Genomic DNA, 26,606 nt, shown 5'->3' on the forward strand with positions numbered 1-26,606 from the left:
TTAAAGTGTAGCACAATTTCCACAATTCATTTTATCCAAAGTAGGTGGTGCAAGTTTGTAAGGATGTCAGATCACTAAATTACAGTGACTTCCTTTCACTTAACAGTATACAAGAGTTCAGGTCATCCCCCTGCTATCGGGTTTATGCCCATAACCATCCAACCCTGTCCTCCCAAATTTGATTTCTGGCTTTCCCTTTTATCCAGGGAATCCTTGTCAGGATACAGAATCCCCTTGACACTTTTTTTTTTTTTTTTTTTTTAAGTTTAGCAGGGGCAGAGAGAGGAGAGAGAATCCCAAGCAGGCTCCTTGTGTCAGTGCAGAGCCTCGATGCAGAGCTCGAACTCAGGAACTGTGAGATCATGACCTGAGCCCAAACCAAGAGTCACACACTTAACCGACTGAGCCACACAGGTGCCCCGACACTTTGCACTACTAAGGATACCTGACCCCTTCCCTGCATTTGGCACTGCCAGCTTTTCCCTCATTTAAGCCCTTCTCCCCTTCCTTTCTCTGACACCATACTCTTGGTTCTCCTCTTATGATCATTCCTTCTTCGGTTGTTTTCCTCTGTCCCTTAAAAGTGTTTCTTAGGGCTGGGACTGCTTCTCTTTTCTCACTCTACATACTCTCCATGGAGAACTGTCTAGGGGTTCTTAGGACTGCAAAATGCCTCAGTTGAAATCAGCAAGCCTCTTAATAGATGCTCACTAGCTCTCAGACATCACTCTGCCTCCGTTTAATGAAACACACCTACAGGGACAAAAAAAATGGGAGCTTTGTTAGGGAAATTTCCAGCTACCCTCTCCTCAGGAAGAACACTGTAAGGAGTCTCAGTTGAAACTTCATTTTTTGTTGTTGTTGTGTTCTTCTGATTAGTAGCACAGGCCTTAAAAAAAGTATAAGCAACCCTGAGCTTGTTTTCTGAGACGTCCTCTTTATCCCACTCCATTTTAGACTGAAGCTCCACACAGCCTGGACTACTCGTGTCCTGTTCACTGAACTGCTCCCAGAACCAGCTCGGGCCTGGCACAGGGTGGGTTTGGGGTCTTCGCTGTTGCTTGCTGGCACTCTCTACAGGCGAGGTCCCCAAGGGGACTCAAGGGACTGCCGCCCAAAGGCCATGGTGCTGTCCATTTGAGCGGGAGAACAAGAAACAGGGCCACGGCTGGCTCTGCCGAGTGGTGCCGCACTTAACTCCATCTGAAGGAGCAGACACGTGCCACCGGGTGAGGGCAGGGCACACGCATTTCCCCTGGATTTCATCCTGACTGTCCCACAACAAAAACAACCTCAAGGGTTCCCTTCCCCCAACCAGGCCTGGGGGGGGGGGGGGGGAGGGGGGCGGTGCTGCCCTGTCTGACTCGCGCAGCCGCAGTGTGGAGGGCCGGACCCTTCCCTTTCGGCGCACAGGGAGCTCCGCCCCTTACGCAGTGAGGCGGGAGCGCGCGAGCCTCTGTCACGCAGGCGCGTTCGCGCGGCGTAGGTGGCGCTAGAGGCCGCCTGGGGGGTTGTAAGGAGACGGCGCTGCCGCCATTTTGTGGGGTGTTTGTCGCAGCGGGTGGAGAGAGAAGACGGCGGTTTGGCGACGTTTCTCGGCCAGAGGGCCTTTTCCTTTTGCGGAGGTAAGGTTTTGGGTCGGCTGGGCTGGGCCGTTTCCAGTCTTTTAAGTCTCAAAGCCAGGTGTTGCAGAAACGACCCGGTTCGGGGCCTTGGCGACCGGGATTTCTTCGGAGCACAGCTGGGTTGGTGGCCTTCAAAACCTAAAGTTGCTCAGTTGCCGTCGTAGATTTAATGTCCTGGGGCGGACAGGCCCCGGTTCTGCCGCTGAGTCTTCTCTGAGGGCCCCGGCCTCTCGCATCGCGGCTCCAGAGGCCCTGGCTCGTGCCGCCGGCGAGGGCGAGGATCTGTCGGGAAGACCCTTCGAGAGCCGTCCTTGGGGGTTTGTGTTGTCTGAGATCAGGTTCTCCCCTGACGGCTTGGTCTCTGCCGTTTGTAGCATTTGCCGGGGTGGGGGTGGGGGTTGGTTCCAGAGTCCAAACATCTGGCCCTATCTGTGAGTGCGCTAAAGGCACTGGCCAGGTGCCCTGGGGCGGGGTGGGGGAGGGTGGGGACTGGGCGTCTGAGAAACCGCCGGTCTGCTCGAGTCCCGGTGGTGGAACCGAGCTCGTGCTTGTGCGAGGTAGAGATGCGGAGAGGTTCGTCCCTTGTGCAACACTTATTCCCCCTGAAGTGGAACATACCATTGTTGCACTGGTCTGCGTTTTGATATTTTTGCATCTTGTTATCCTGGATTACCTAAGTAGCCTGCCCCGCTGACCCGGCCACCCACCTGGTCTTGCTTTATAGCTCCCCTTTTAAGATTCTGCTCCATAAACACACACCTACCTGCGGGCTGCTCGTTGCCCATTAAGTGCAGTCCTTCTGGAGCCATCTATGTAATCGTGGCTTTAACCTGTTTCGATTTTTTTTTTTAAAGCCATATACATTGAATAAAATTGACGGGTATGAAAGGGCAGGGAGAGAATCCGATTTCTAAGACGTGTATATACATACAGATCCATTGTGTCTGATGTTTTTAATGAAAGATATGTGGGGATTCTAGCATGTAGGATTATTTAATTAAAGGTAGTGTAATAATTCTAGATGGGTTTTCTTATGGATGTGAAGGAACTTTATCTGTTAAATATGGGTCTGGGATTCTTTGCCTCCTGAGACAATATTTCTGAACATGGTTAGGGAGAAAAGCTTTCTAACAGGCGAATTAAATTTAAAGTAGTGAACTTAACTAGAGAAATAAAAAATCATCGGCCCTCCCAAGATGCTCATTCTTAATGTTTTGAGTATTGATAATTTTGGTTGTTTGAGAATTCTGCCTTGTTTGAGGTGAGCTGGTTGTGGCTGACTGACAAGGAAAAGAAAGCTAAAGCAGACACAAGTTTTGTAAAAATTGCATAATAATGGATAGTTATAATAATCCTCAGTCATCAGATGTTGTAATTTTGCTGGCTGTGATTTAAGAATGCTTAAACAATTAAAAAAAAAAAGAATGCTTAAACAATCTATTTTAAAGAGTTATGTGGTTAAAATACAGTTGGGGTAATTGAAGGAAGTGTTGGAAGAATTCCACTAGAAATAACAATTTTAGATGGCTTTTGTGATGGCCTTTGCCTCAAGTTAATTTTTAGTGTCATTCATTTCATTTTCCCATTTTGAAGTGACTATAAAATCAGAATGCTCACTTAATAATTTCCAGTGAGAATCCTTTTTAATTTTTTAATTTTAGAGAGCAAGAGAATGAGTGCAAGCGGGAGAGAGGGGTGGGGGGGTAGGGGGGTGGAATAGAGAAAGAATCTTAAACCGGCTCCACAATCCGCGCAGAGCCGGATGTGTGGCGCATGCGGGGCTGGGGCTTGATCCCACAACCCTGGGATCATGACCTGAGCCAAAATTAGGAGTCAGACACTCAACCAACTGAGCCACCCAGGTGCCCCTCCAGTGAGAATCCTAACTAGTTTTAGGATTTTTTATTTATCTGACCAATGCACCCTCATTCTCTTTTTTAAGCAAAAGTTATGATACAAATATTTTCTTAGGGAATACTTCCCAGGAGAATCACAGCTGCCTCATTTCGAGTCTTTTTTTAATCCGTTTGAAATCATTTAAATTTTTACTTGAATTTGTTTGCTTGTTACTGAGTCATTTGGGCAAGCTAAAAGCAGTTAACTAAGCTGGATTTGCTCCATTTTTTCTTTTTTTAGCTCTTTCCTTGAGCTGTGAAACTCACCCTTTCCCAGCAGCTTGGATATCATGGATAAAAACTGCTTATTTGTAGAAGAATTAAGATGGGGAGCAGCAGATAGGGATTACATTGTTAGAACACAGATCCTGAGCCTAGAGGGAACCTATGCTTTAGAGGTTGTAGATGGAGGCAGAAAATCAGGGAATTGTCAGTATCATCATCCCATTTCACTGTGACCATGTGCATCCTTGTAGGTTGGTTTTTTCAGTTACCCCAGATCTACAACAAATATGTTTTCGTTTTAAGGCTAATTGCAAGATGATCTGAAAATAAACATGTTGGATAGAGAAAATGAGTTTATACAAGCTTTGCTTTTTCAGTCTCTGAATACTGTGTTCCACTCACCTCCTAGTTTTTTCCCCAAAGCTTGGAGTCATCCTGAGATGTAGCAAAAGCAATTCTCTCTAGTTTTTGAGAAAAAGAAGCTTCATTACTGGCTCTTTACTTGTAAGACGTCATCCCCTATATTTAGTATACCTGAATGTTTCTCTGACTTCAGTTGTTTGTGTTACAGAATTTTGCCAAAGCTGTATGGCACGCTATTTCTCTCTCTCTTCTTTTTTAAGTTTATTTTGTGAGCGAGTATGTGCCAGGGGAGAAGGGGCAGGGAGAGAGAGAATCGCAAGCAGGCTATAGACGCAAGGACTTCATCCCAGGAATCCTGAGAGCAGACCCAAGTTGAAATCAAGAGTTGGGCACATAAGTAACTGAGCAGCCCAGGCACCCCATGATATTTCTCTTTAAAATATATTTTTTAAATTTTTTAAAGTTTGTATTTTGAGAGAGCACATGCAGGAGGGGCAGAGAGAGAGGGAGAGAGAAGGAGAATCCCAGGCAGGACTTGAACTAACAAATTGTGAGATCATGATCTGAGCCAAAACCAAGAGATGGAGGCTTAAGCTACTGAGCCACCCAGGCTCCCCTAAAATAGCTCATATTTTAAAGATAACATTTTTTGGGGGGTTATGTGCCCACTCTTGATATCGGCTCAGGTCATTATCTCATGGTTGGTGAGATCAAGCCCCAAGTTGGGCTCTGCATTGACAGCATGGAGACTCCTTGGGATTCTCTCTCTCCTTCTCTCTGTGTCCTTCCTGTGCTCGTTCTTTCTCCCTGTCTCTAAGTAAATATTTTAAAAATAAACATTTTTAAAGGAAATCATATCAATAACTTAAAAGGAGATCGTTGATTATAAAAAGAAGGTAAGGGGTGCCTAGCTAGCTCAGTTGTTGTAGTGTGTGACTCTTGATCTCTGGGTTGTGAGTTCGAGGCCCCAATGGATGTAGAGATTACTTAAAATCTTATTTTTTAAGATAAAAATGAATTAAAGCCCCCAAATTATTAATTTCTAGCTGGATATTGTTGTCTACTGGAGGTTCTGAGTCTGAATCCTGGCCCTTTTACTGTTTTTACAGTGGCAGTTAGCAAGGGTTAGTTGAAGATAAACACTAAGCTGCTAATTAATCCAGAAGAACTGAAAGAGAACGTATTGTTAAGGTCTCACAATGTTATGCATAATTTAGTACTCGGTCTGTATGCCACTTACAGTCATCTGACACACTGTGGAATGGTGTCGCATGCCTTGGGAAACATCATCTACAAAGATTTTAGAACATGTATGACCCCATGTGCTGAGTGTTTTATTTAAATAATGTGTAATATTTTATTTACTAAACGTAGCCATCTATAACCTCCACAACTTTTCATTTCCGTTAACAGATGCGTCATTCCAAAAGAACTCACTGCCCTGATTGGGATAGCAGAGAAAGCTGGGGACATGAAAGCTACAGTGGAAGTCACAAACGGAAGAGGAGGTCCCACAGCAGTACGCAAGAGAACAGACATTGTAAACCACATCACCAGTTTAAAGAATCTGATTGGTAAATCACTCTTGAATCAGTAACATTTTACCACTAGTAGTTTTAATGATTTCTCGTTAGCTTACGCAGCTTTATTCTGTCAGATTGTTTTATATTTAAGTCAACAAATATTCAGTTGATGTTTATTGAATTCCTATTACAGGCTAGGCACTATATAGGTGCCGAGACTACAGCTGTGAGCAAACCTTATTTATCTACATCTATCTGGGAGTGGTGGGAGATAGTTGAGTCCCAGCTGCCAGTAATGTAGTTGGGGTGGTGAGACACACAAACAGTTAAGTAATAGTGATGATAGAATGTCCAGTATGTGCCTTTAACTTGTATGTAGGAGGAGATATGTATTTTGGGATGCTTGTTTAGGTTCCACAAGGGAGAGAGAATGAGGGGTAGGGAGAGTTCAACTAGATGAGAAAACCAGCATGTATTATTTGGGAATGGTAAAGTACATAGAGGACTCGTCGCTTACACTGTGTTCTGTAGGTTACATTTGTAGATAAGGCCAGTGAATGTGTGTAGGTTTTTTAGAAGGTTATTGTAAGAACCAGTAATTTAGGGAAAGGCTTCAATAAAAATTTTTCAGTAGCATGTGTCCTGTTTAATTATACTCTTACTGTAAAATTTGGAGGTAATACATTTACAGAGAATTAAAGGAATTTTAAAGTACCTAAATGATTAAAGAAAGGCTAGGTGAGTAGCATTTCTTTCAGTCTGTCTTCCATTAACTTCCCTTTCTCATTTGTTTTGTTGGTTCTATGTTTTCTCCTTGTTTTGTAGATGTTCCATTGAAACTGTTTGCCAGATTGCTTTCTAAATTAGCCAGCTGGGGTTACTTTAAAAAACAGTATGTAATTTTTTTCCTTCTCCATGCTAAAACAGACTTGTTCTGCGGAACAGTGAGCTTGTGGGTAGTCACCACAGATTAATCTTTCTTCATCACACACTGTTACATGGGGAAGAGGGAGGGTTTGCGCCAGGATTGCAATGACCTGAGCTAATTAATGCACTGTAGAGAAACATCTGTACCCTTTTATTAATAAATACAGAATGTCCTGTAAGTCTTAAATTAACATCATAGTACTAATGATACATAGGTTTCTTATGTAGGAAGGAAGTGATTTGAGTGGACAGTTCTTGTTTATTATTAACTACATAAATATACTACGTCAGTCCAGTTAAACAGCAGGCCTGTGTAGTCTTTGACATTGACACCAGAGGTGTCTAATGGTAATTGTTCTCCATAATGTGGAATATTCTAATATCTGATAGTCTTTTTGAAGATAAAAAAAACTTTACAACAGTATTTTTTACAAAATTATTGAAAAGAATGAGAATTGCCATAAACTGTAAAGAAGGTGTCCTTGGGAGGATCCTAGACCCCCATTATTCTATTCTTAAAAAAATCTTTCTATGTGAGTCTTTGCCTCTGATTATTTCCTGAAAATAGGTTCTAAGAAGGGACATTTAAAAAAAACTTTTTTTTTTTTTTTTTTTTTTTAATGTCTTACTTATTTTTGAGAGAGAGAGACCGCGGGAACAGGGGAGGGTCAGTGAGAGACGGAGACACGGGATCCAAAAACAGGCTCCAGGCTTAGAGCTGTCAGCACAGAGCCTGACAGGGGCCTCAAACTCATGAACCGTGAGATCATGACCTGAACCAAAGTTGGACACTTAACTGAGCCACCAGGTGCCCCTGAGAAGGGACATTTTTAAATTAAAGGGTGTGAACTCTTTAACGGTACAAAGCTCTTGCTACATATTGATGTCTTTTTTTTTGAAAGTTTGTACCAAGTTGTACAATATACTCTTTCTTGCTCTTACCAATATTGGCATTTTGAAATGCCAAGAATAGTGTTTTAATTTGAATTTTTAAATTTTTAGTGAGTTTGTCCAATGCCCATTTTTTTCTCTTACAGAGTATTTTACTGATTTATAAGAGCTTTTAATATATATCAATTTTTAAACCTTTTTTTGTATGTATTGCAGAGTGTCTCTTCTTTCTTATTTGTCTTTTGCCAGTAACCTGTGAATTGGTCTCCCTTGTTACAGGTTTAATTAGTTTTGTACTAATTCTAGTTCTGTATCAGGAAGACTGATATGGCTTCAAACAACTTTATATATTGTGTTAATAGTTTTTACGTGTTTTCTTATGTAATATAGAGTATCAAGTCTTAAACCAAAGATTCTCAAACTTTAGTATGAACAGAAGTGTCTCAGAGGTATGTTTAAAATGCATATTACCATATATAGATGGAGTTAGTCTGACCTGGGGCTGAGGGATCTTCATTTTTAATAATTCCATATTTTGATATGATTGATAAACAGACCACCCTTTGAGAAACACTGTTTTAAACGCCTTAGCCTGGCATGCAAGATTTTGCATGATCTGTTTCCAGCTTATTTTATTTGCTTCTGTTCATTCCCTATGTGAACAGTGGTCTTGCTGTAGTGTCCATGCACTGTTTCTCAAGTAATACGTAGACCACCCATCTCCAAGCCATTGTGGCTACAGGTGATCTGTAAGTGTGAGATGGTCATACGCTATTCTTCTCCCCTCCCATTTCTTCTGCTTGCCACCTTGTCCAAATCTTGACTTCCCTTTAAGATGCAACTCTTTGCTTTTTTATGAAGTCTTCTCTGACCATTTTAAGCAGTTTGAGTTTTTTCCCCTCTATGATCCTAAGCACTCGTGCAACCTTTCAGCATTTCCTGCATTGTCGAGTTTTGTTTTTATGTGAATGATCTCAAATTGTTCATTATTTGTTGGCAGGGATTTTGCCTTATATATATTTTTTTATCTTCCACAGGACCTGTGTGGAAATAAAAACGAATGCCCGTAGCCTCATTAGTCTTGGCTATTTTGAAGGACTACAGTAAAATATTCACTGGATATTCAGTGAATATTTTAGAATTTAAATCAATCTGTTCATCTTGTCTACTCTGTCCATACATGGCCTTTATGATTCTGTAGACTTTGTTTATGTAATCTCTAAGGCTTGGTTGTTAGAGATTGAAGAGGTCCCTCATTTTTCTAGTTTATCCTCATGGCTTCACCTCATGTTTGTTAGTCTGTAGATTGTTTATGGATTATCTGCAACTCTAATTTTATGCACTATTCCAGCTAAAGATTATTAGTACTATTTTTTTCTGATAGATTTTGGACTTTTATAGGAAGGACGCCTTACAGAATTGAAAAGGATGCCCTTGAGAGTATGGTAATTTCTAGGCTGATGTATTACAGATCTCTCCCTGACAGGTCCAAACCAAGTCGACTCACAGTCTTACCCTGATACCCCAAGTTGTTTCTCCAATGGTTAGAACTTAAGATTGACACTGGGGAAAGGGAGAAGGGGGTTTCTGCATTTCCTCAGCCTGGATATTCTGCCAGCCCTGTTGAGTAGCAGTTTAGAGATGCTTTCCCTTTATTTCTGCCTAAGCCAGCCCCTGGGAAAATGAACAACAGCATATTCTGGGGAGAGAATGAGGTTGGTGAGGGCAGTCTAGTCAACATCTGTCACTCCATTGCTTGTCAGGATTCTTTTAGCCGATTTGTCTGACTGGGCAGGTGTCCCCTCTCTCCCTCAGTGCTCCATGTGCATCCCTCTTGAAGCTTCGCACTCTGTTGAAGAGGACACCATCCCAGGTAGAGAGGGGGACGGGAAACTGGGCCAATTGAATCTATGTCCTTTTCTTTCCATCAGATCAAGGATACTTAACTGGGATCCATTGACTTCCTGAGGTCCGTGACCTCTGTGAAATTCCTTGCCAAGTTTTGTTTATGCATTTGTGCATTTCTTAAGTGAGAGGGTCCATAGCTTTCATCAGATTTTTAAAGGGATCTGTGGATTCAGAAGTTAACCACTATGGCACTAGATGATGCGGTTTCCCATGTAGAATTTTTGAGTATTTTGCAAGTAAGAATGACAGGAAGTTAGAAATGCAAAGGGAAGTAGGGTGGTGGGGGTGGGTCTGTTGTAATCCTAGGCAAGCAATTAACAAGATCCTTTTCTCATTTGTGGGGGGGATGTAGTTTAATATCTTTGGCACATGAGGCAGCCTTCAAAAGCTATGTTGTCTTTCTCAAAGAGGAGTAACAGGAAGCTAGGAATACAAAGAGGAGAGAAGGTGGCATAGGTGATATGTGATATGTGTAATAAAATTGGCCCTTATAATAGGAATTAGAATGCTCTACAGCCATGGCAAATCATTGTCCTTGGGATCTTAATTTAGTCATCTGTAAAATGAAAGGTCTGGAATACATGTAAGATCACTTCGAGCTCCAGTACACCTTTCATGAAAGAGTTATGTGTGTGCCGGGGATATCTAAAATTCGCTTAACATTAAAAGAGAAAGGAATCCTGTTTTGCCTGCCTCTGATTGTGTGTGGCTCTCTGAGAAAAGAAAGCTTAGTTACAGTTGCATATATCATAAGACTGGTGAATTTTTGGTGTTAACTTTCTTCAAAAGGTACAGGGACACTTAATCAAGTAAACACTGAACATAATTGACTCAAGCTTTGTTCTTTGATCTGAGGTGTTTGATAGCAGTCTATCTGATGGAGAATATGAACTCGCTTGTTGGTTAAAGTAAAATTATGTCTTAAGTTTGTGAGATAAGTATAAATTCTAATTCATCAATTTGAGGTTTTTTCTTTTTATCAAGTTAGCTGTTTAAACCAGGAATTCTTGAGAGAATGTTTTGTTTGAACCACAGTTCCAGGATGAAGAGAATAATTTGAAATCCTTTAATGTGTTTGCAGTCATTATTTAGAAGCGAGGTCCTTGAATGAGAGAGATTATCGGGACCGGAGATATGTTGATGAATATAGAAATGACTACTGCGAAGGCTATGTTCCTAGACATTATCACAGAGACGTTGAAAGCAGTTATCGAATCCACTGCAGTAAATCTTCGGTCCGAAGTAGGAGAAGCAGTCCTAAAAGGAAGCGTAATAGACACTGTTCAAGTCAACAGTCACGTTCGGTATGATTGATTTTGTTTTTATTTTGGGTGGATGCTTATTTGTGTGTAAAAACTCTTAATGAGCCAGTAAGTTTGAAAAAGTTTATATATATATATATATGTAATATTATTTGGATATATTATAAATGTGTTTATATTACTTGAATCCTTAAACATCCAAATTTTCATAGCTAATCTGTATTTATTAGGTAGCCTTCGTTTGCCCATATTTACTCATTTTCTGCAATCCAGATCATGAGTTCTTGATTTTAATATTAAATTTTAATATTAAAAATATTTTTATGTTTTGTAATATAATCTTATGAAAAATTAAAGCACCCATCTTTTCTTTTATAGTAAACTTTTTTTTTGTTTTTGTTTTTTACTTTAAAAGAAGCCCTTTTCCTAATGGTTGGAAACATCTCTAGAACTTTGCACTGGTGGATACTTAAGTGTACTCTATATATAGCATAGTCCCAGAGCACAGTGCATCATTGTCTGCAGCTAGTTGCACTGAAATTCTGAAATGGGTGCTGAATGGAAAGTGCGTTATCCAAAAAGTTTGCCTTTTTTTACACTCAGACATCTTCACCTGTTTAATCAGTAAACTTTGAATAAATTGTTTCCTTCCCCAAGTTTTGATTAGAGTGAACATGGAAATTAACTAGCTTTTATTTCCCCCTTTAATTATGTGTATTTTAAAATATTGCTAAATAGTTTCAGCTAATTTTGACATTTTAAAACCTCCCCCCCCAACAAACTAGACATCTCAATTCACAGCATATGCTATTTTATAACAAGAGATAAGTAGATCATGACATTGCATTCTTTAAATTTCAGACTTCAATTAAATCAGTATTTTAAAGAGACAATTGTGTTGTTTTTTTTCTATTGCCACTTTAAGTATCTTATCTGAAAATCTGTTCCTTGCCATGTTTTTCTTCTGTAACATAAACTGTGCCCTGTGAATTTCTGGGGACTGAATTTGAAATTGCTCCTGCCAACTGTTCGTGGCCTGGTGCTTATCTGAATGCCTGAATATCTCCCCGCTGAATGAATTGCGTATTCTGCCCTGAATTCACTCTGATATATTGATTGGCTGGACGATCTTGGTGCTGCCCACTTGCCGTTCCAGAAGAGCCACCGAAGGAAAAGATCCAGGAGTATAGAGGATGATGAGGAGGGTCACCTGATCTGTCAAAGTGGAGACGTTCTAAGAGCAAGATGTATAGAATATTTTTCAACACTTTTTTAACTTTGCAGACAGAATAATCTTTTTAAGAATAGTTGTCAGCGGGGGGCTAAAGAACTCTTCATTGCTTTTTTGTTTTGTTTTTTGTGGGTTTGTTTGTTCTTTTGTATTTCTTCTTTTCTATAGAATTTAAATATTTCTACTCTAAAGTTCCAAAATAATCAGTGGAATTTGAGCTTAGAGCAAGAAAGATAGCTCTATCTAATTGTTTTTGTAGCAGCTGAAAATAAAATAATTTGAGTGCTGAAACCTTAGTTATGCTTTAATAGACATCATTTGAAAATATTCCACACTTAAGTATTCATTGTTTGAATAACTAGATAATTTATACTCAAGTACTTACTCCTTTTTCTCCTCCCTTACTTTAGATGAAATCGTGGACACTTTGGGTGAAGGGGCCTTTGGCAAAGTTGTAGAGTGCATTGATCATGGCATGTAAGTTTGTTTTTTCCTTTTTTGAACATTCTGATATTTTGGGTAGGGAAGGATCTGTGATTTAAATGAAATGGCATTTTTAAGAGGTGGCCACTTGTTTTCCTAGGTGGTATAAATACCCAAAATTTCTTGAACTGTGTCTGGTTATTTATCATGGGTGTGGGTTTTGGTCAAGAATGCAGATGAATTTCAGGGTTCCTGGCTGGCTCCGTTGGTGGAGCACGTGACTCTTGATTTCAGGGTTGTGAGTTTGAGCCCCATGTTGGGTGTAGAGATCACTTAAAAAAAAAACAATCTTAAAAAAAAACAAAAAAAATTGACAAATTCTATCAGATGGGGTGTTGAAATTAAAGTGAATCTTTGAGTAAAGGAATTTCCCAGAACTTAGGCCTTGGCCCTTATGTGAGATTTAGAGTGCTTTACTTTAGTTTTGAGTAGCAGAGACAATAAAGTTTGTCTAATCTTGGTCAAAAACATTTATTCCCGATCTGAAAATTGCACATGGAAGAAATGGCCTAGTAAAAAGCAATCTGCTCTGTAGTGTAGCTAAGGGAGTAGAAGGGAGCATCTTGCATTTAAGAGGTTTAAGAACATTCTATTTAGCTTTATTTTGGAACAATCCATAATTATCTTTGGAGAAGAAGTAGTCTGCTATAAAGTACTAGCTATTACCTGAAGAATGTTATTTTATCATTTTTTTCATTTGTGCTGTATCATGCCGATTTTGTACACTGTTTCTTCAGCCTTCATGAAATAAAAGTATTTATGGCAACAAAATAAAACAAAAATCTTCATTCCCAAAGGATAATATTTGCATATTAAGAGTTAGCATCTTAAACTACGAAGGAATTCTGTTACTTTAAAGCCTGCAGAAAAAAGTCCAAATTCTTTAATGACTTAGTAAAAGCCCTTTGTGTTTTGACCCTGTGTCTCACATCAACATTTTCCTCCAGAACCTCTGTTCTGTAGTTTGCAGACTTTTTAATAAGTAAACCTGTTTTAAAACACAGTTCATTTCAGCTGCACATTTCTAATGTTTGTTTATTTTTGAGACAACGCAAGTGTCAGAATGCAAGCAGTGGAGGGGCAGACAGAGGGAGACACAGAATCTGAAGCGGGCTCTAGTCTCTGAGCTGTCAGTCCAGAGCCCGACGCGGGGCTCGGACTCAGGAACCATGAGATCATGACCTGAGCCGAAGTCAGACGCTTACCTGACTGAGCCACTCAGGCGCCCCTCAACTGCACATTTCTTTTTTTTTTTTTTTTTTTTTAAATATATTTTTTTAAATGTTTGTTTATTTTTGAGAGAGACAGAGACAGAATGCGAGTGGGTTAGGGGCAGAGAGAGAGGGAGACACTGAAGCAGAAGCAGGCTCCAGGCTCTGTCAGCACAGAGCCCGATGTGGGGCTCTAACTCATGAGCTGTGAGATCATGACCTTAGCCAAAGTCAGATGCTCAACCGTCTGAGCCACCCAGGGGCCCCTCAACTGCACATTTCTAAATTGACATTTAAAATTTTTCATCCTAAAATGGTTGGGGACAGGGTGGGAGGGAGGGGAGGGTGGGTGATTGGTATTGAGGAGGGCACCTTTTGGGATGAGCACTGGGTGTTGTATGGAAACCAATTTGACAATAAACTTCATATATTGAAAAAAAATAAAAAATAAAAAAAATAAAATGGTTGGGGACAGATATAATTTCCAGCTTATTTAAACATTAATATATTATTTAAAAACTGTTCTTAAGTATATTTGAGAATCTAAATATTATAGCAATTTGATAGCTACCTTTATTCATGAACCAACTCTTGAATGCTTAAACATGTTTTATTCTTGAACATATTTTCATTCCATTTTCCATAAAGTATATTATCCTAAAGTTCATTATCACACTGTCTTTTCAATAAAAATGTGAATGTGAAGTCCTATTTTTTTTAACGTTTATTTATTTTGAGGAGAGCACAAGCACATGCACAGGGGAGGGGCAGGGAGAGAATCCCAAGCAGGTTCTGTGCTGTCCGCACAGAGCCCGATGCAGGTTTCAATCCCACAAACTGTGAGATCATGACCTGAGCTGAAACCAAGAGTCAGATGCTTAACCAACAAACCCAGGAGCCCTGTGAAGTGAACTTTTGAAATATTTGCAGACTCCTAGAATTTTCTGGAATAGTTGAAAAAATTCCCATATATCCTTCACGCAGATTCCTCATGTTAACATTTTACAGTATTTTCTTTATAATTTGCTGTATACATTCATGTGTTATATTTTCAAATTTTGCCAGCTGATCTACAGATCTTACTCAGACTTTACCAGTTGCCCTATTAATGCTCTCTTAAAACTTGAGATTCCAAGAGAGTACTTGAGATATTCCAGTAAACGGTATTCAGTTGATCAAGTATAAATCTATTGCGAATTTTGATGGTTACTGGGACTAAATATAAAATTTAATTGGAAATGTGTCTTTTATTGGGTTGGTTGGGATTTCAAAAAAAAAAGTACATGTATTCATAAACATCTTAAATGCTTTAGCATTAAATGTGTTTCCTTTTTTTTTTTTTTTTGAGATATAGTTGTTTGTAATGTAACATTGTGTAAGTTTAAGGTATACGTCTGTTCATTGCAGTTAATTACTGTAGTGGTGTTAGCTAACATCTTTATTTTCTTTTCTAGAGCCATAAGCACCAAGAAATCTTGGTCATATATTAAGAGTTAGAAGGGAGTTTTGTCACAGCGGTTTCATAGCAACCTTGAGATATATGCCAAATGTCCTAGGGAGATTATCATCAAAATAAGTTTTAATGATTTATTAGCCCACAACTTCGTTGGGGCTTTGGTGAAAGCAGTAAATTGGAAACCACCGGACTTAGAGAAAGGCTTGCTATCCAGCTACTAGAAAAGTTTGTTTGTCCCAAAGATTTTTTTTTTTTTTTTTTTTTTACATTCTAGGTTATATATCTTAATAATGAGGGATGTATGAGGTTTTCTTACATCAAATGGAAGGGCCATAGTTTAAAAAAAAACAAAAAAAAGAGGCTTGAATGCTGGTTCATCTTCAGGAAGATCAGATTTAGAAAAGAGGATAGGGGCACCTGGGTGGCTCAGTCAGTTAAGCGTCAGACTTCAGCTCAGGTCGTGATCTCACTCTTGGTGAGTTTGAGCCCTGCTTCAGGCTCTGTGCTGACAGCTTGGGGGCTGGAACCTGCTTCAGATTCTGTGTCTCCCTCTCTCTGCCCCTCCTCTGCTCACACTCTGTCTCTCTCTATTCCCTCTCTCTCTCAAAAATGAGTAAACATTAAAAAATTCAAGACAAGAGGATAAAAGGAATTTGAGAATTTAGAAATCCATTTTCTCAAAATCATTTGTGGCTTGATACTTTTTAGGAAGTATTATAGGTAACCAATCTAGAGCTTATGCTCTAGTTATTTCTACCTACTTGTATCAGTGAATGTGCTAGTAAGCATTTTCTCAACTTCATGACTTACTGATGGTATCTCCTTTAATGAATGTGTTCCTTTTCCTCCCACATTTTATAGGCTGCTGGCTGTCTTTCAGGGCTCAGTTGTGTGTCACCTCTTCTTTGAATAAATTAGAGCTTCCCCTCTCTAATTTTTTGGCTCTCCTACCTCTTTGTATAAGCTCATACCAAGCATTTGCAACACTGTCAGTTGTTCATGTGTTTCTTTTCTGTTAGGCTGTGAGGTACATAGTGATGACCCTCGTCTTGACTAACCCCTGTGCTCTACACACCTGGCACAGGGCAGGTCTGTCTAGGTGATTGAGCAAATGCTTTCAGCAGTAGCATATTCTGTTTGAGGATTTATTTTTATCTTAATTATTTTTTTAGTGTTTGTTTTTGAGAGAGTGCGCCAGAGCCAGAGTGTGGACAGGGGAGGGGCAGAGAGAGAGGGAGACACAGAATTTGAAGCAGGCACCAGGCTCTGAGCTGTCAGCATAGAGCCTGATGCTGGGCTCAGACCTCGAACCATGAGATCATGACCTGAGCTGAAGTCTGACGTTTATTAACTGAGCCACCCAGGCACCCTTTTTTTTTCTTTTGGTATAAAATCTAGATAAAATTCTGGAAACAAACATTAAAATTTGTATTAAGGGAATTATCGCTCCATAGAAAGTGTGTTTTGCCAGACTGTTTTGAAGAAATGTTATATGGAATCTGGTATAAAATGCCCTGAAAGATTATTTTAGAAAAATAGCATAGAGTAATTAATACTCAGTAAGATGATGCTTTAGGGATACGTGTTTTCATTCTGCTCCTCTACCGTTTTCATCTTAATTTTGTTTTTAAGGGATGGCATACATGTAGCAGTGAAAATTGTAAAAAATGTAGGTCGATACCGTGAAGCAGCTCGTTCAGAAATCCAAGTATTGGAGCATTTAAATAGTACCGATCCCAATAGCGTCTTGTAAGTATAAACTTGAATTGTGATCCATCATCTTGCCTAAAATAATCAGAATTCTCTGAACTGACTCATTTTTATTTGCTCTGTTTTAGCCGATGTGTCCAGATGCTAGAGTGGTTTGATCATCATGGTCATGTTTGTATTGTGTTTGAACTGCTGGGACTTAGTACCTATGATTTCATTAAAGAAAATAGCTTTCTGCCATTTCAAATTGACCACATCAGGCAGATGGCATATCAGATCTGCCAGTCAATAAATTGTAAGTATACTTGATAAATTTTTAAACACCAGAAAATTAAAAGCTTTTATTATACAAGCAACATGTCAAAACATTGTCACTAAAAATACACGTTACAGGTAAAGATGAAATCCCTATATCCACTACTGATCCTTCTTATCCCCCAATACAGATGAAATACGTAGGTGAAACTAATGATTTCTTTTTGTTTTCTTGTAGTTTTGCATCATAATAAATTAACCCATACAGATTTGAAGCCTGAAAATATTTTATTTGTGAAGTCTGACTATGTAGTCAAATATAATTCTAAAATGGTAAGTTAAAGACTTGTTTTAATTTTGGTGGTGGTTTTTAAAATTAATTTAGCTTGGTGACCCTTCGATGAGTAATTTTGACTTCTAAGACTGGTTATAGCCTGATTTTTAACCTAAAAGGATCATCCTTCTTTACCTTTTGCCTGGAATTATGTTGAGAATCAAAAAGATGCTCATATGCAAGCCTTTTGAAATATGTAACGTTTTTTGTGTCTTTACTGATCTTCATGTTGACTCAACTCTTGTTTCTCTAGAAACGTGATGAACGCACTCTGAAAAACACAGATATCAAAGTTGTTGACTTTGGAAGTGCAACATACGATGATGAACATCATAGTACTTTGGTTTCTACACGGCATTACAGAGCTCCAGAGGTCATTTTGGGTCAGTAGACACTACTCTTCCTGATACTGTAATTAAAGATGAGGTTTTCTTTTCTCCATGCCTTTTACTTAGGGGATGGGTGTGATTTTCTTAGTGTACAGAAAATAGTAACTATCTTAAAAATTGGACATTGCTATAAATATTCTTCCTGAGTGGGAAAAATGGGATACCATTTGTAAAGATATTCCAGGTGGTTATTTTTTAAACATGCTAATCTTACAAGATCCTGAAAGGGCAAGTTCTTTTGGCTAAGTACATCACAGCAATGTGATTTTTGAAGTGATGTGGGTACCTATTTTCATGTCACAAAAGCATGGTACTATAGAAATGCTAAAGGTCTGGTTGGCAGACATCTGAGTCAAGGGCCAGGCGGAGGTCAAGAAGAAAGAGGGGGCTAGTCTAAGAGGAGAGCTTCTTTGATAATCATTGACACCAGAAAGGTTAAAGAAGAAAGTGACTTAAGGTGCGGAGTTTGGAAGTAAGAGGGAACTCAGGGAGTGTGTATCTTATGTCTTAAGATGTCAGAGACTAGGTCTTGTTTATGGAGTGGAGGAGAAGAGGTTGGGGGCTTGGAGAGAGTGGGAGAAGTTTAGATCAGATGCTCTTGAGAGATACATGGAATAAGCTTATTAGCCAAAAGTAAGGTCCAACTGAGTTTGCTAGTAGAAATTTTAGAGTCAGTTTCCAGTTTTCACATGTGCTGGTAGGAGTTGGTAATTCAGAATAAGAGTAGGAAAGCACACTAACAGTTTTTACCCACGGTGGAGGATTGGTAAAGGTGTAAGGAAATTGAGATTAGGCAGTGCTTGTCAGTAGTACTTTCCATGTGATGGAAACCTTCTATATCTGCATTGTCCAGTATGGTAGCCATTGGCCACATGTGGGCTTCTCTGTACTTGCAGTGTGGCCACTGTGACTGAGGAACTGAATTCTAAATTTTATGTTAATTTAAATGTTAGATGTAAAACAGCCTCATGTGGCCAGTGACTACAAAGTTAGCAAAAATTTCGAGCTTGTCTTTGAAATGAATGATCATACCATTTCTGCTTCATATGGTCTGAAAGGAGCTGTTGTGTTGCAATAGTTTAGGAAAGGAGTGTGGGAAAAGTTTGTGGACAGAGAGGCATTTTCAGAGCTTAAAAAGACATAACTTTGTGTGTTGTCAGTTTTAAGAGGTGGATTCCCCCCTCACATTTTAACATGGGGAGCACAACACAAAATAATTGGCATTTTTGCTTTGTTATTGGTGCATAAAATAGTCATACATCTTACTGACCTCCTAGATTGGATAAGATATAGTATTCTTAGTAGTGACAATAACACAGTTCCAAGTATGGCCAGGCTAGAAAGATCGATCATATAAATTCAAAATTGGGGTTATTGGTTTTGAGGAAAAGAGGTTGGGAAAGGTCCTTTGTGTTTTTGTGGAGTGTTAATCCTGAGGATTAAGGCAGAATTAGGTTGGAGAGGAAGATGTAGTCATGCAGTTGGTCTCACGTGTCTGGTATTGTAGTAAAGACATGAAGCTGGGAGAGGTTGGTAGAAGTGAACGATGGGGCATTCCAAAGAGTATGAGGACCAACTTCTCAGAACAAGATGATTTAGAATGGTGTGTGGCAGAGGGTTACAGTCACCTAGGAAGAAGCTGGATAAGAATGGCTGGAGAAGATAGATGTTCATTTTAGGTCCAAGATCTATCAATTGCAGATTTTTTTATGTGTCACTGTAGGTGGACTCCTGCTCAGTTACCCATTTGTTGAAATGATAGGCACAGGCACTGTGAGGGTTAACTAAAATGACTTAAAAAAAAAAAAAGTGAATAAATAAAACAACCAAAATCATAGTTAAGGTTTTTGAACATTTTGTTTATTCCTTTTTCTTTAAATTCGTTTATGTTACTGAAAGTAATTAAAATGTCCTTTAAAGTAGGTTTTATTGGGCCACTTAGGTGACTGGCTCAGTCAATTAAGCATCTCAACTCTTGATTTCAGCTCAGGTCATGATCTCACAGTTCAAGGGATTTAGCCCCAAGTCAGGCTCCATGCTGACAGCACAGAGGCTGCTTGGGACTCTCTCTCCCTTTCTCTGCCCTGCATGTGCATATGTGTGTACATCTCTGTCCCTCAGAGTAAATCAACTTAAAAAATGATAAAGTAGGTTTTATTTATACATTATTGTTTTACTAAGTACTTGATCTTTAAAATTTTGAAACATCTGTATGATTTACTCTTCTCCTTTCTAATTAAGTACCTTAAGACTAGGTATTTTATTTTTTCCTGAATAGTATTGCCATTGAGAATTGTGAAGGTGGAGGTATATATAATCATGTACAGACAGCCTGAAAAGTACATAGATAAGTAGATCTCTCTCTGTGAACTTTAAATAGCTCTATAATTCTTATAACATAACTGCTTATAATACCCATTTATAATCTTAGTTTATCTAAAACCATGGTTTTTTGTTTTTTTGAGAGAGTGGGAACAGGAGAGGGGCAGAGGGAATCTTAAGCAGACTCCACGCCTAGCACGGAGCCCAAGGGAAGGGCATGAAATCATGATCCTTTTTTTTTTTTTTTTAAAAGTTTGTGAGAGAGAGCAGAGTGCATGAGTGGGGGAGGGGCTGAGAGAGAGGGAGACAGAATCCCAAGCAGGCTCCATGCTGTCAGTGTAGAGCCCACTGTGGGGCTTAATCTCATGAAGCAAACCCTGAGATCATGACCTGAGCCAAAATCGGGAGTTGACGCTTGACCCACTCAACCACCCAGGCACCACCACCCCCTCCCTGGTTCTTGTTGTTTTAATGCAAGAAGTAAACTCAGGCATTAAGTTGGTAAGTTGAGAAGTGGTTAGTAGTTACATTCTGAGCTTGTCAACCTGTATTTGCTATAATAAAATGTAAAATTTCCTAGAACCATCATGAACTGCGAGTAACAATGCTCCCCATTGCACACAGATCAGAGAATATGGAGTATTTGCACAAATTGATAGTTATACTTGGAAAATATTTGCTAATCTCTCTCTTACTTTACATAAAATGCTCCCTCCCCCACAATAAACACTAATTTGATGTAAAGATATGGAGAATTGTGAGAGCATACCGAGTAACATTTTACGTGAAACTAAAATATAACCCTGGAGTTTACCATCTTATTTATTGTAAAGAGAGCATGCATAGAGGGAAGGGATATGGTACATTGGCAGTTAAAAATTGTTGCGTATAGAAGTGTTTTTGTTTTTACAGCTTTAGGTTGGTCTCAACCTTGTGATGTTTGGAGCATAGGGTGCATTCTTATTGAATATTACCTTGGTTTCACAGTCTTCCAGGTATGTATTTAGTAAATGCCATTCCATAATTAATTTTCAGTGTTAAGAGCATGTTAAAATTTTGGCCTGCGTTTTGAAAAGTTGCTGTAGTGTTAATATTAAAACTTACATAAAATGGGGAGGCTGGGTGGCTCAGTTTGTTGAGCACCTCTTGATTTCGGCTCAGGTCATGATCCCAGGGTTGTGGGATTGAGCCCCGTGTTGGGCTCTGTGCTGTGTGTGGAACCTGCTTGGGATTCTCCCTCTCTTTCTCTTTCCCTCTGCCCCTGTCCTCCACTCATGTGCTCTCTGTCTCTCTCAAATAAAAAAACTCCCCAGAAAACCCTTATATGTGCAGAATGGTCATCCTCTAAAACCATAGTTGGATGAAATACTGCTCTTGGTGAGTGTTCATAATTCTGTTTTGCATGTGATTGGAGTTTTTCTCACATGGTTCATATTGTCTTGTGTTCTCATTTTTTTATTGAGCTCCTGCATAAATTTGTATTAGCATTACTGTGGCCAGTGATAATTCAGTTCTGGTTGTGCTGACTACCACGGCCATGAGCAAGTCACTCCGTTTTATAAAATAATTCAGGAACAAGAAGTCATATTTTATTGTGACATCTTAGGCACATTTTAAGGCACTATGTGTTTAAAGTTGGAAAGACAACATCTCTGTCCTCCAGGTAGTCATGTAAAAGATAAATGTGGGAAAGCTTACAGTGTAATGTGTTATTTGCTATAATGGAACAATGTAGAAAGTGTAGTGGGAACCCAGGAAAGATGGAGGGTTAAATTTCTTCAGAGAAGGTGTCACCGAGAAAGTAAGGAGTTTAAGCCAGTTGCCAGAAGGATGGTTAGAGGTTTGTCAGAAAACTGGAGAGAGTGGGGGCCAGCTCAGGAAGATCTTGTACCCATAAATGTGTAGATACACAAAAGAGCATTCTCTAGTCAGGGAACAGTAGTTAGTGCTGTCAGACTGTCTTGCATAAATGGGGAAGTGAGGTCAGGCAAGGACTGACTCATCATGGACTTGTTTGGATAGAAAGGTACTTGTTTCCTAGAAGTTCATGGTTTCCAGAATGTGGACTAATCCAAAGTGAAAATGATTTTGTAAGTTTGTCATTCTGGCCTTTATTTCGAGATTATCCCTGTAGCTTTTTTGTTTTGGGTACTGAAATGTCCTTTTCATGGAATGATGATAATAGTTGTTGATAGTTAATTTTCTAAAATTAAAGTCCTGATTTGGCAAAACAAAAAGTAGGAAGCCATATTTAAGTCTCTGCTTTTTTCCCTTGTAATTCTCCTTACAACTGACATCTAACAGTCTTGGAAGATCTAGGTTGTGCACCCACTGAAGAAGGGTTCTAATGTGGTCAAAGTGTTGTGATTTGTTGTAGGGGTCAAGGGTGCAGATTTGGTGGATTCTGGTTCCTGCTGTTGAGGTTGATTTGAAGTTGGGGGCCATGCAGGGTGGAGAGGAAGCTATGACAAGTAAGAGTCACTTAGGTGGTGGCTCTTGTAGAATGTGTGTTCACTGCTTGTTGGACCCCGTTGTCAGACTTCTCCTGTTTCTAATCCATTGATCCATAGAGACCCTATTAAAAGTACTCTGAGTTCGTAGACAAGCTTGATACCTACAACCATAGTGACTACTCAGTTCTTGGAGGTGGCATCTGGTCTTGTAAGCTGAAGGTCAAGAAAAAGTTGAGTAGAGTGCGTGCATGATTTCTTCATTCTGACACACAAAATAGTTGCTTCACATAATCTGTGATTATAAATCACTCTGTGGTCATAAGTGCAGATTATTAACATTGGTTTGAGATAAAGTTTCTATTTGGAATTGCATCCTCCAAAATATTCTTCAACTAAGGAACTTCTTAAAAATGTGGAGCTAGCTCTTTGCTGCATCTACTGCAAGAATGAAGACGATTCTTGGCAGTCAGACCATCGACATTCCAGAAAATGTCAACATCACTGTGAAGGGAGGCACTGTTACTGTGAACCGCTCCAGAGGAACCCAGTCATCTCCGTGTACTCTGTCTCCTGGGAAAGAAAAAGAAGAGGCTCTAGGTTGACAAAAATGGTGGGGAATTAGTGCAAGCAGAGTAGCCAGTTCTTTTTTGTCCATACAGAACATGGTCAAGGGTGTTACGCTGGGCTTCCATTAGAAGATGACGTCTGTGTATGCTCATTTCCCCATCATCGTTGTTACTCAGGAGAGTGGTTTCTCTTGTTGAAATGCAGAATTTCTTGGGTGAAAAATACATCTGCAGGATTCAGATGAGGCCAGGTGTTGCTTGTTCAGTATCTCTCAGAAGCCCAGAAAGATGAGTTCTTGAAGGAAATGATATTGAACTTGTATCAAACTCAGCCGCTTTGATTTAGCTAGTTACAACAGTTAAAAACAAGGATATCAGAAAAGTTTGGAGTTGTATCTGAAAAAGGAACTGTTCAACAGACTTGTGAATAAGATCTAAGTTGTCCAGCTACAGAATAACAAGATGCTGGATGATTTTTCAACTTCTTTGTGATACGTATTTTTAAAAATTTATTTTGAGATAGCATGAGTGGGATAGGGGCAGAGAGAAAGAGAGAGAAAAAACTCCAAGCTGCACTGCACTGACAGTGCAGAGCCCAGTGCAGGGCTCGAACTCATGACGCTTAACCTGAGCCGAAGTCGGATGCTTAACCAAGCCACCCAGGCACCCCTTATTTGTGATATTTTAAAGATGCAATAAAAGCTGTATTGGTTTGGAAAATAAAAAAATAAAAGTGTGGGGTTAATATTACTTAACTCCTGTCATGAATTAGGGCCTTAACATTTTGGAAGCAATGTGCTAGAAACAATAGGTTGATAGATTTTAAAAAGCCTCTGCTCTTCAGATTGAGGAGTTGGCAGATGATATTCTGTCTGATGCCTGCTTTTAAACAAAAAAGAATATGTGACACAGACCATTTGTAACCAGCCAGGTCTAAAATATTTACTGTTTGGACCTTTACAAAAGTTTGCCAACCTCTGATCTAGGAGCATACCGTTCCAGCTCTAAGCGTGCCAGTTTTCTCTCTTCCACTTGAGCCAAAACTCTGTTCCTATTATGATTGAAGATGAGTTTTGACTTAGATTCATAGCTACGTTTTCTCATTCATGAGCTATATGACCTTGGGCTAGTATCTTAACTCCTTTGAAACTCATGTTCCCACATAACGAGCTCAGGATTGTTGTGAGAATTATTACAACTGTATTTTTATTGCCCAGGAATAGTAAATGTTAACACGTGGATCTTCATTAGTGAATAAAGTCAGTTTTGGGTCAGCAGCTGATTAAATGAGGAGACCATTTTTCTGGTACTGTTCCCTAGTCATTCTTCAGTAAACAGTGCAAGAAATGAAAACAAATAAGGAAATTGTTCAGTTTCACATTAAATTATGTGTCTAATCCACTTGCTATACAGAACTTACGTTGGATATCAGACTTTAGTTTTATTGGTTTATACCAGCTAATATAGCTCATTCAGTATTGTTCCATCTTTGAAGTAGAGGGTGATATAAACTATGCAGCTCTCTAGTCCTTTTGTGTCAGCGCTGTTTTCTTATATTTTCCTTTATTGTGCAAGTAGGGGAAGGGAAAGTGCTAAATTTCTTTTTCCTTTGTGTTTTAGACTCATGATAGTAAAGAGCACCTGGCAATGATGGAACGAATATTAGGACCCATACCAACACACATGATTCAGAAAACAAGGTATGCTCTAAGATGAAAGCCCTTTCTTGGGAATGGGCAGTGGCCTGTATTCAAACTACAGAAAACGCAACTTTGTTGTTATTGCTTGTTCCAGGACTTCAGATTTCGAATTTTTTTTCCTCCATAAAGTCAAATTTTTAACAAGTAATGCAGTATGTAATGCAGTAATGTGATCTAATAAACAAAGCGTCTTTTTACACTCCAGTTAAACTTTGCAGAAGTGTTTTCCTAACTTGCTATAAACATAATAGAGTAGTAAAAAACAGCTTGATTTTTGGAGAGTTCTAGCAGTTTACGTTTGTATTCCATACTATCACTAGCTAGCTGTGTGTCTTTGCACAGGATGCTAGAGTGGTTGGCAAATAGCTTCACCCCATTCCAAACCTAGTGAAATCCACATTCACAGGAATGGATCCATGTGCGGTACATGAACCACTCAGGTGGGGCACGAGAGCCTCAGAGGGTGCAAGATTAAGGAAGATGTTTTAGAAAATATGTCTGATCTAGTATGTCATTGCGGGAATTTAAAAAAATTGTATGCGTGTGTGTGTGTCTACATAGATAGATGTTCATGCTTCCAGCTGTTCCAGTGAGGTCAGAGTAAACGTGTGGCTCTTGTATTGTTTTTACTGATCCAGACTTCTTTTTCTTGTAGAAAACGCAAGTATTTTCACCATAACCAGCTAGATTGGGATGAACATAGTTCTGCTGGTAGATATGTTAGGAGACGCTGCAAACCATTAAAGGTAAAAAGAAAACAAAAAGATTATAAAGGTTAAAAAAAAAGTTTTTAAAAATTTTAAAATCTTTCTTCAACAAAAATATTTCTTTCCCCAGGAATTTATGCTTTCTCATGACGAAGAACATGAGAAACTGTTTGACCTGGTACGAAGAATGTTAGAATATGATCCAGTGAAAAGAATTACCTTGGATGAAGCCTTGCAGCATCCTTTCTTTGACTTATTAAAAAAGAAATGAAATGGAAATCAGTGGTCTTACTATATACTTCTCTAGAAGAGATTACTTAAGACTGTGTCAGTCAACTCTAAACATTCTAATATTTTTGTAAACATTAAATTATTTTGTACAGTTAAGTGTAAATACTGTATGTTTTGTATCAATAGCATAATTACCTTGTTAAGCAAGTATGGTCTTGATAATGAATGAACTATACAAGTTAAATTTTTTTCTTTTTGAGATTAATTACCATTTTTAAAGACCTTTGGAATATTCTTTGTGTCCAGTGATAAACGTGATTGATCTTGTCTTTTGTACATGGAGGTCAACTCTTTGAAGTGATTTTTTTGAGTAAAAGGAAATCTTGACTACTTTATTCTTAATGAATATTCTTTATATACCTCAAATCCAGAACTTTTCTTAACTTTAAAGTTTTTTTCTGTAATTGTTGAACAGGTAATAAGTATTATTAACTCCCAATAGGCAGGTATTGGAAACCAAAACCCATAGGAAATGTTTACTGTTGGAATTTCATTAAATTTTAAGAATTGTATTTTGTCTCCTTGGGTGATGTCAGTGGTGAGAAGTAGAATTCATGAAAAGGCATCCAATTTGTCGATCATGACAGATGTTTTTTAATAAAAGCACATACTTCATTTAAGATTAAAGTCCCAACTGGACAGTCACATCAGAAATAGGAATTCTGATGCCTCTGAGGGTTAATTTTTTTTTAAGTTTATTTTTGAGAGAGACAGTGTGAGTGGGGGAGGGGCAGAGAGAGGGAGACACAGAATCCAAAGCAGGCTCCAGGCTCTGAGCTCTCAACACAGATCCCGATGCAGGGCTCAGACTCAAAAACCGTGAAATCATGACCTGAGCTGAAGTTGGTTGCTGAACTGACTGAGCCACCCAGGTGCCCC

The 26,606-nt window shown here is 39.1% G+C and overlaps 1 protein-coding gene across 3 annotated transcripts in view; it reads left to right on the forward strand.

The window, feature by feature from the left end:
• The window catches only part of CLK4 (CDC like kinase 4), a 29,166-nt gene extending 2,927 nt beyond the window's left edge, over nt 1–26,239 (forward strand). The window contains exons 1-13 of one of the 3 annotated variants that reach the window (XM_003980656.6): nt 1,468–1,625; nt 5,522–5,682; nt 10,439–10,661; nt 11,776–11,866; nt 12,261–12,327; nt 16,633–16,749; nt 16,839–17,005; nt 17,204–17,298; nt 17,553–17,682; nt 20,923–21,005; nt 24,650–24,729; nt 25,385–25,475; nt 25,567–26,239. In XM_003980656.6, the coding sequence (XP_003980705.1) occupies nt 5,522–5,682; nt 10,439–10,661; nt 11,776–11,866; nt 12,261–12,327; nt 16,633–16,749; nt 16,839–17,005; nt 17,204–17,298; nt 17,553–17,682; nt 20,923–21,005; nt 24,650–24,729; nt 25,385–25,475; nt 25,567–25,707 (1,446 nt within the window). In that variant the 5' untranslated portion in view covers nt 1,468–1,625 and the 3' untranslated portion in view covers nt 25,708–26,239. Of the gene's footprint in view, nt 1–1,467; nt 1,626–5,521; nt 5,683–9,264; nt 9,323–10,438; nt 10,662–11,775; nt 11,867–12,260; nt 12,328–16,632; nt 16,750–16,838; nt 17,006–17,203; nt 17,299–17,552; nt 17,683–20,922; nt 21,006–24,649; nt 24,730–25,384; nt 25,476–25,566 lie in introns of those variants that run through there. The other 2 variants (XM_019830843.3, XM_019830853.2) reach the window with 2 other exon arrangements.
• Nucleotides 26,240–26,606: the final 367 nt, after the last annotated feature.

Source organism: Felis catus, chromosome A1, assembly GCF_018350175.1.
Source record: "Felis catus isolate Fca126 chromosome A1, F.catus_Fca126_mat1.0, whole genome shotgun sequence".
Lineage (NCBI taxonomy): Eukaryota > Metazoa > Chordata > Mammalia > Carnivora > Felidae > Felis > Felis catus.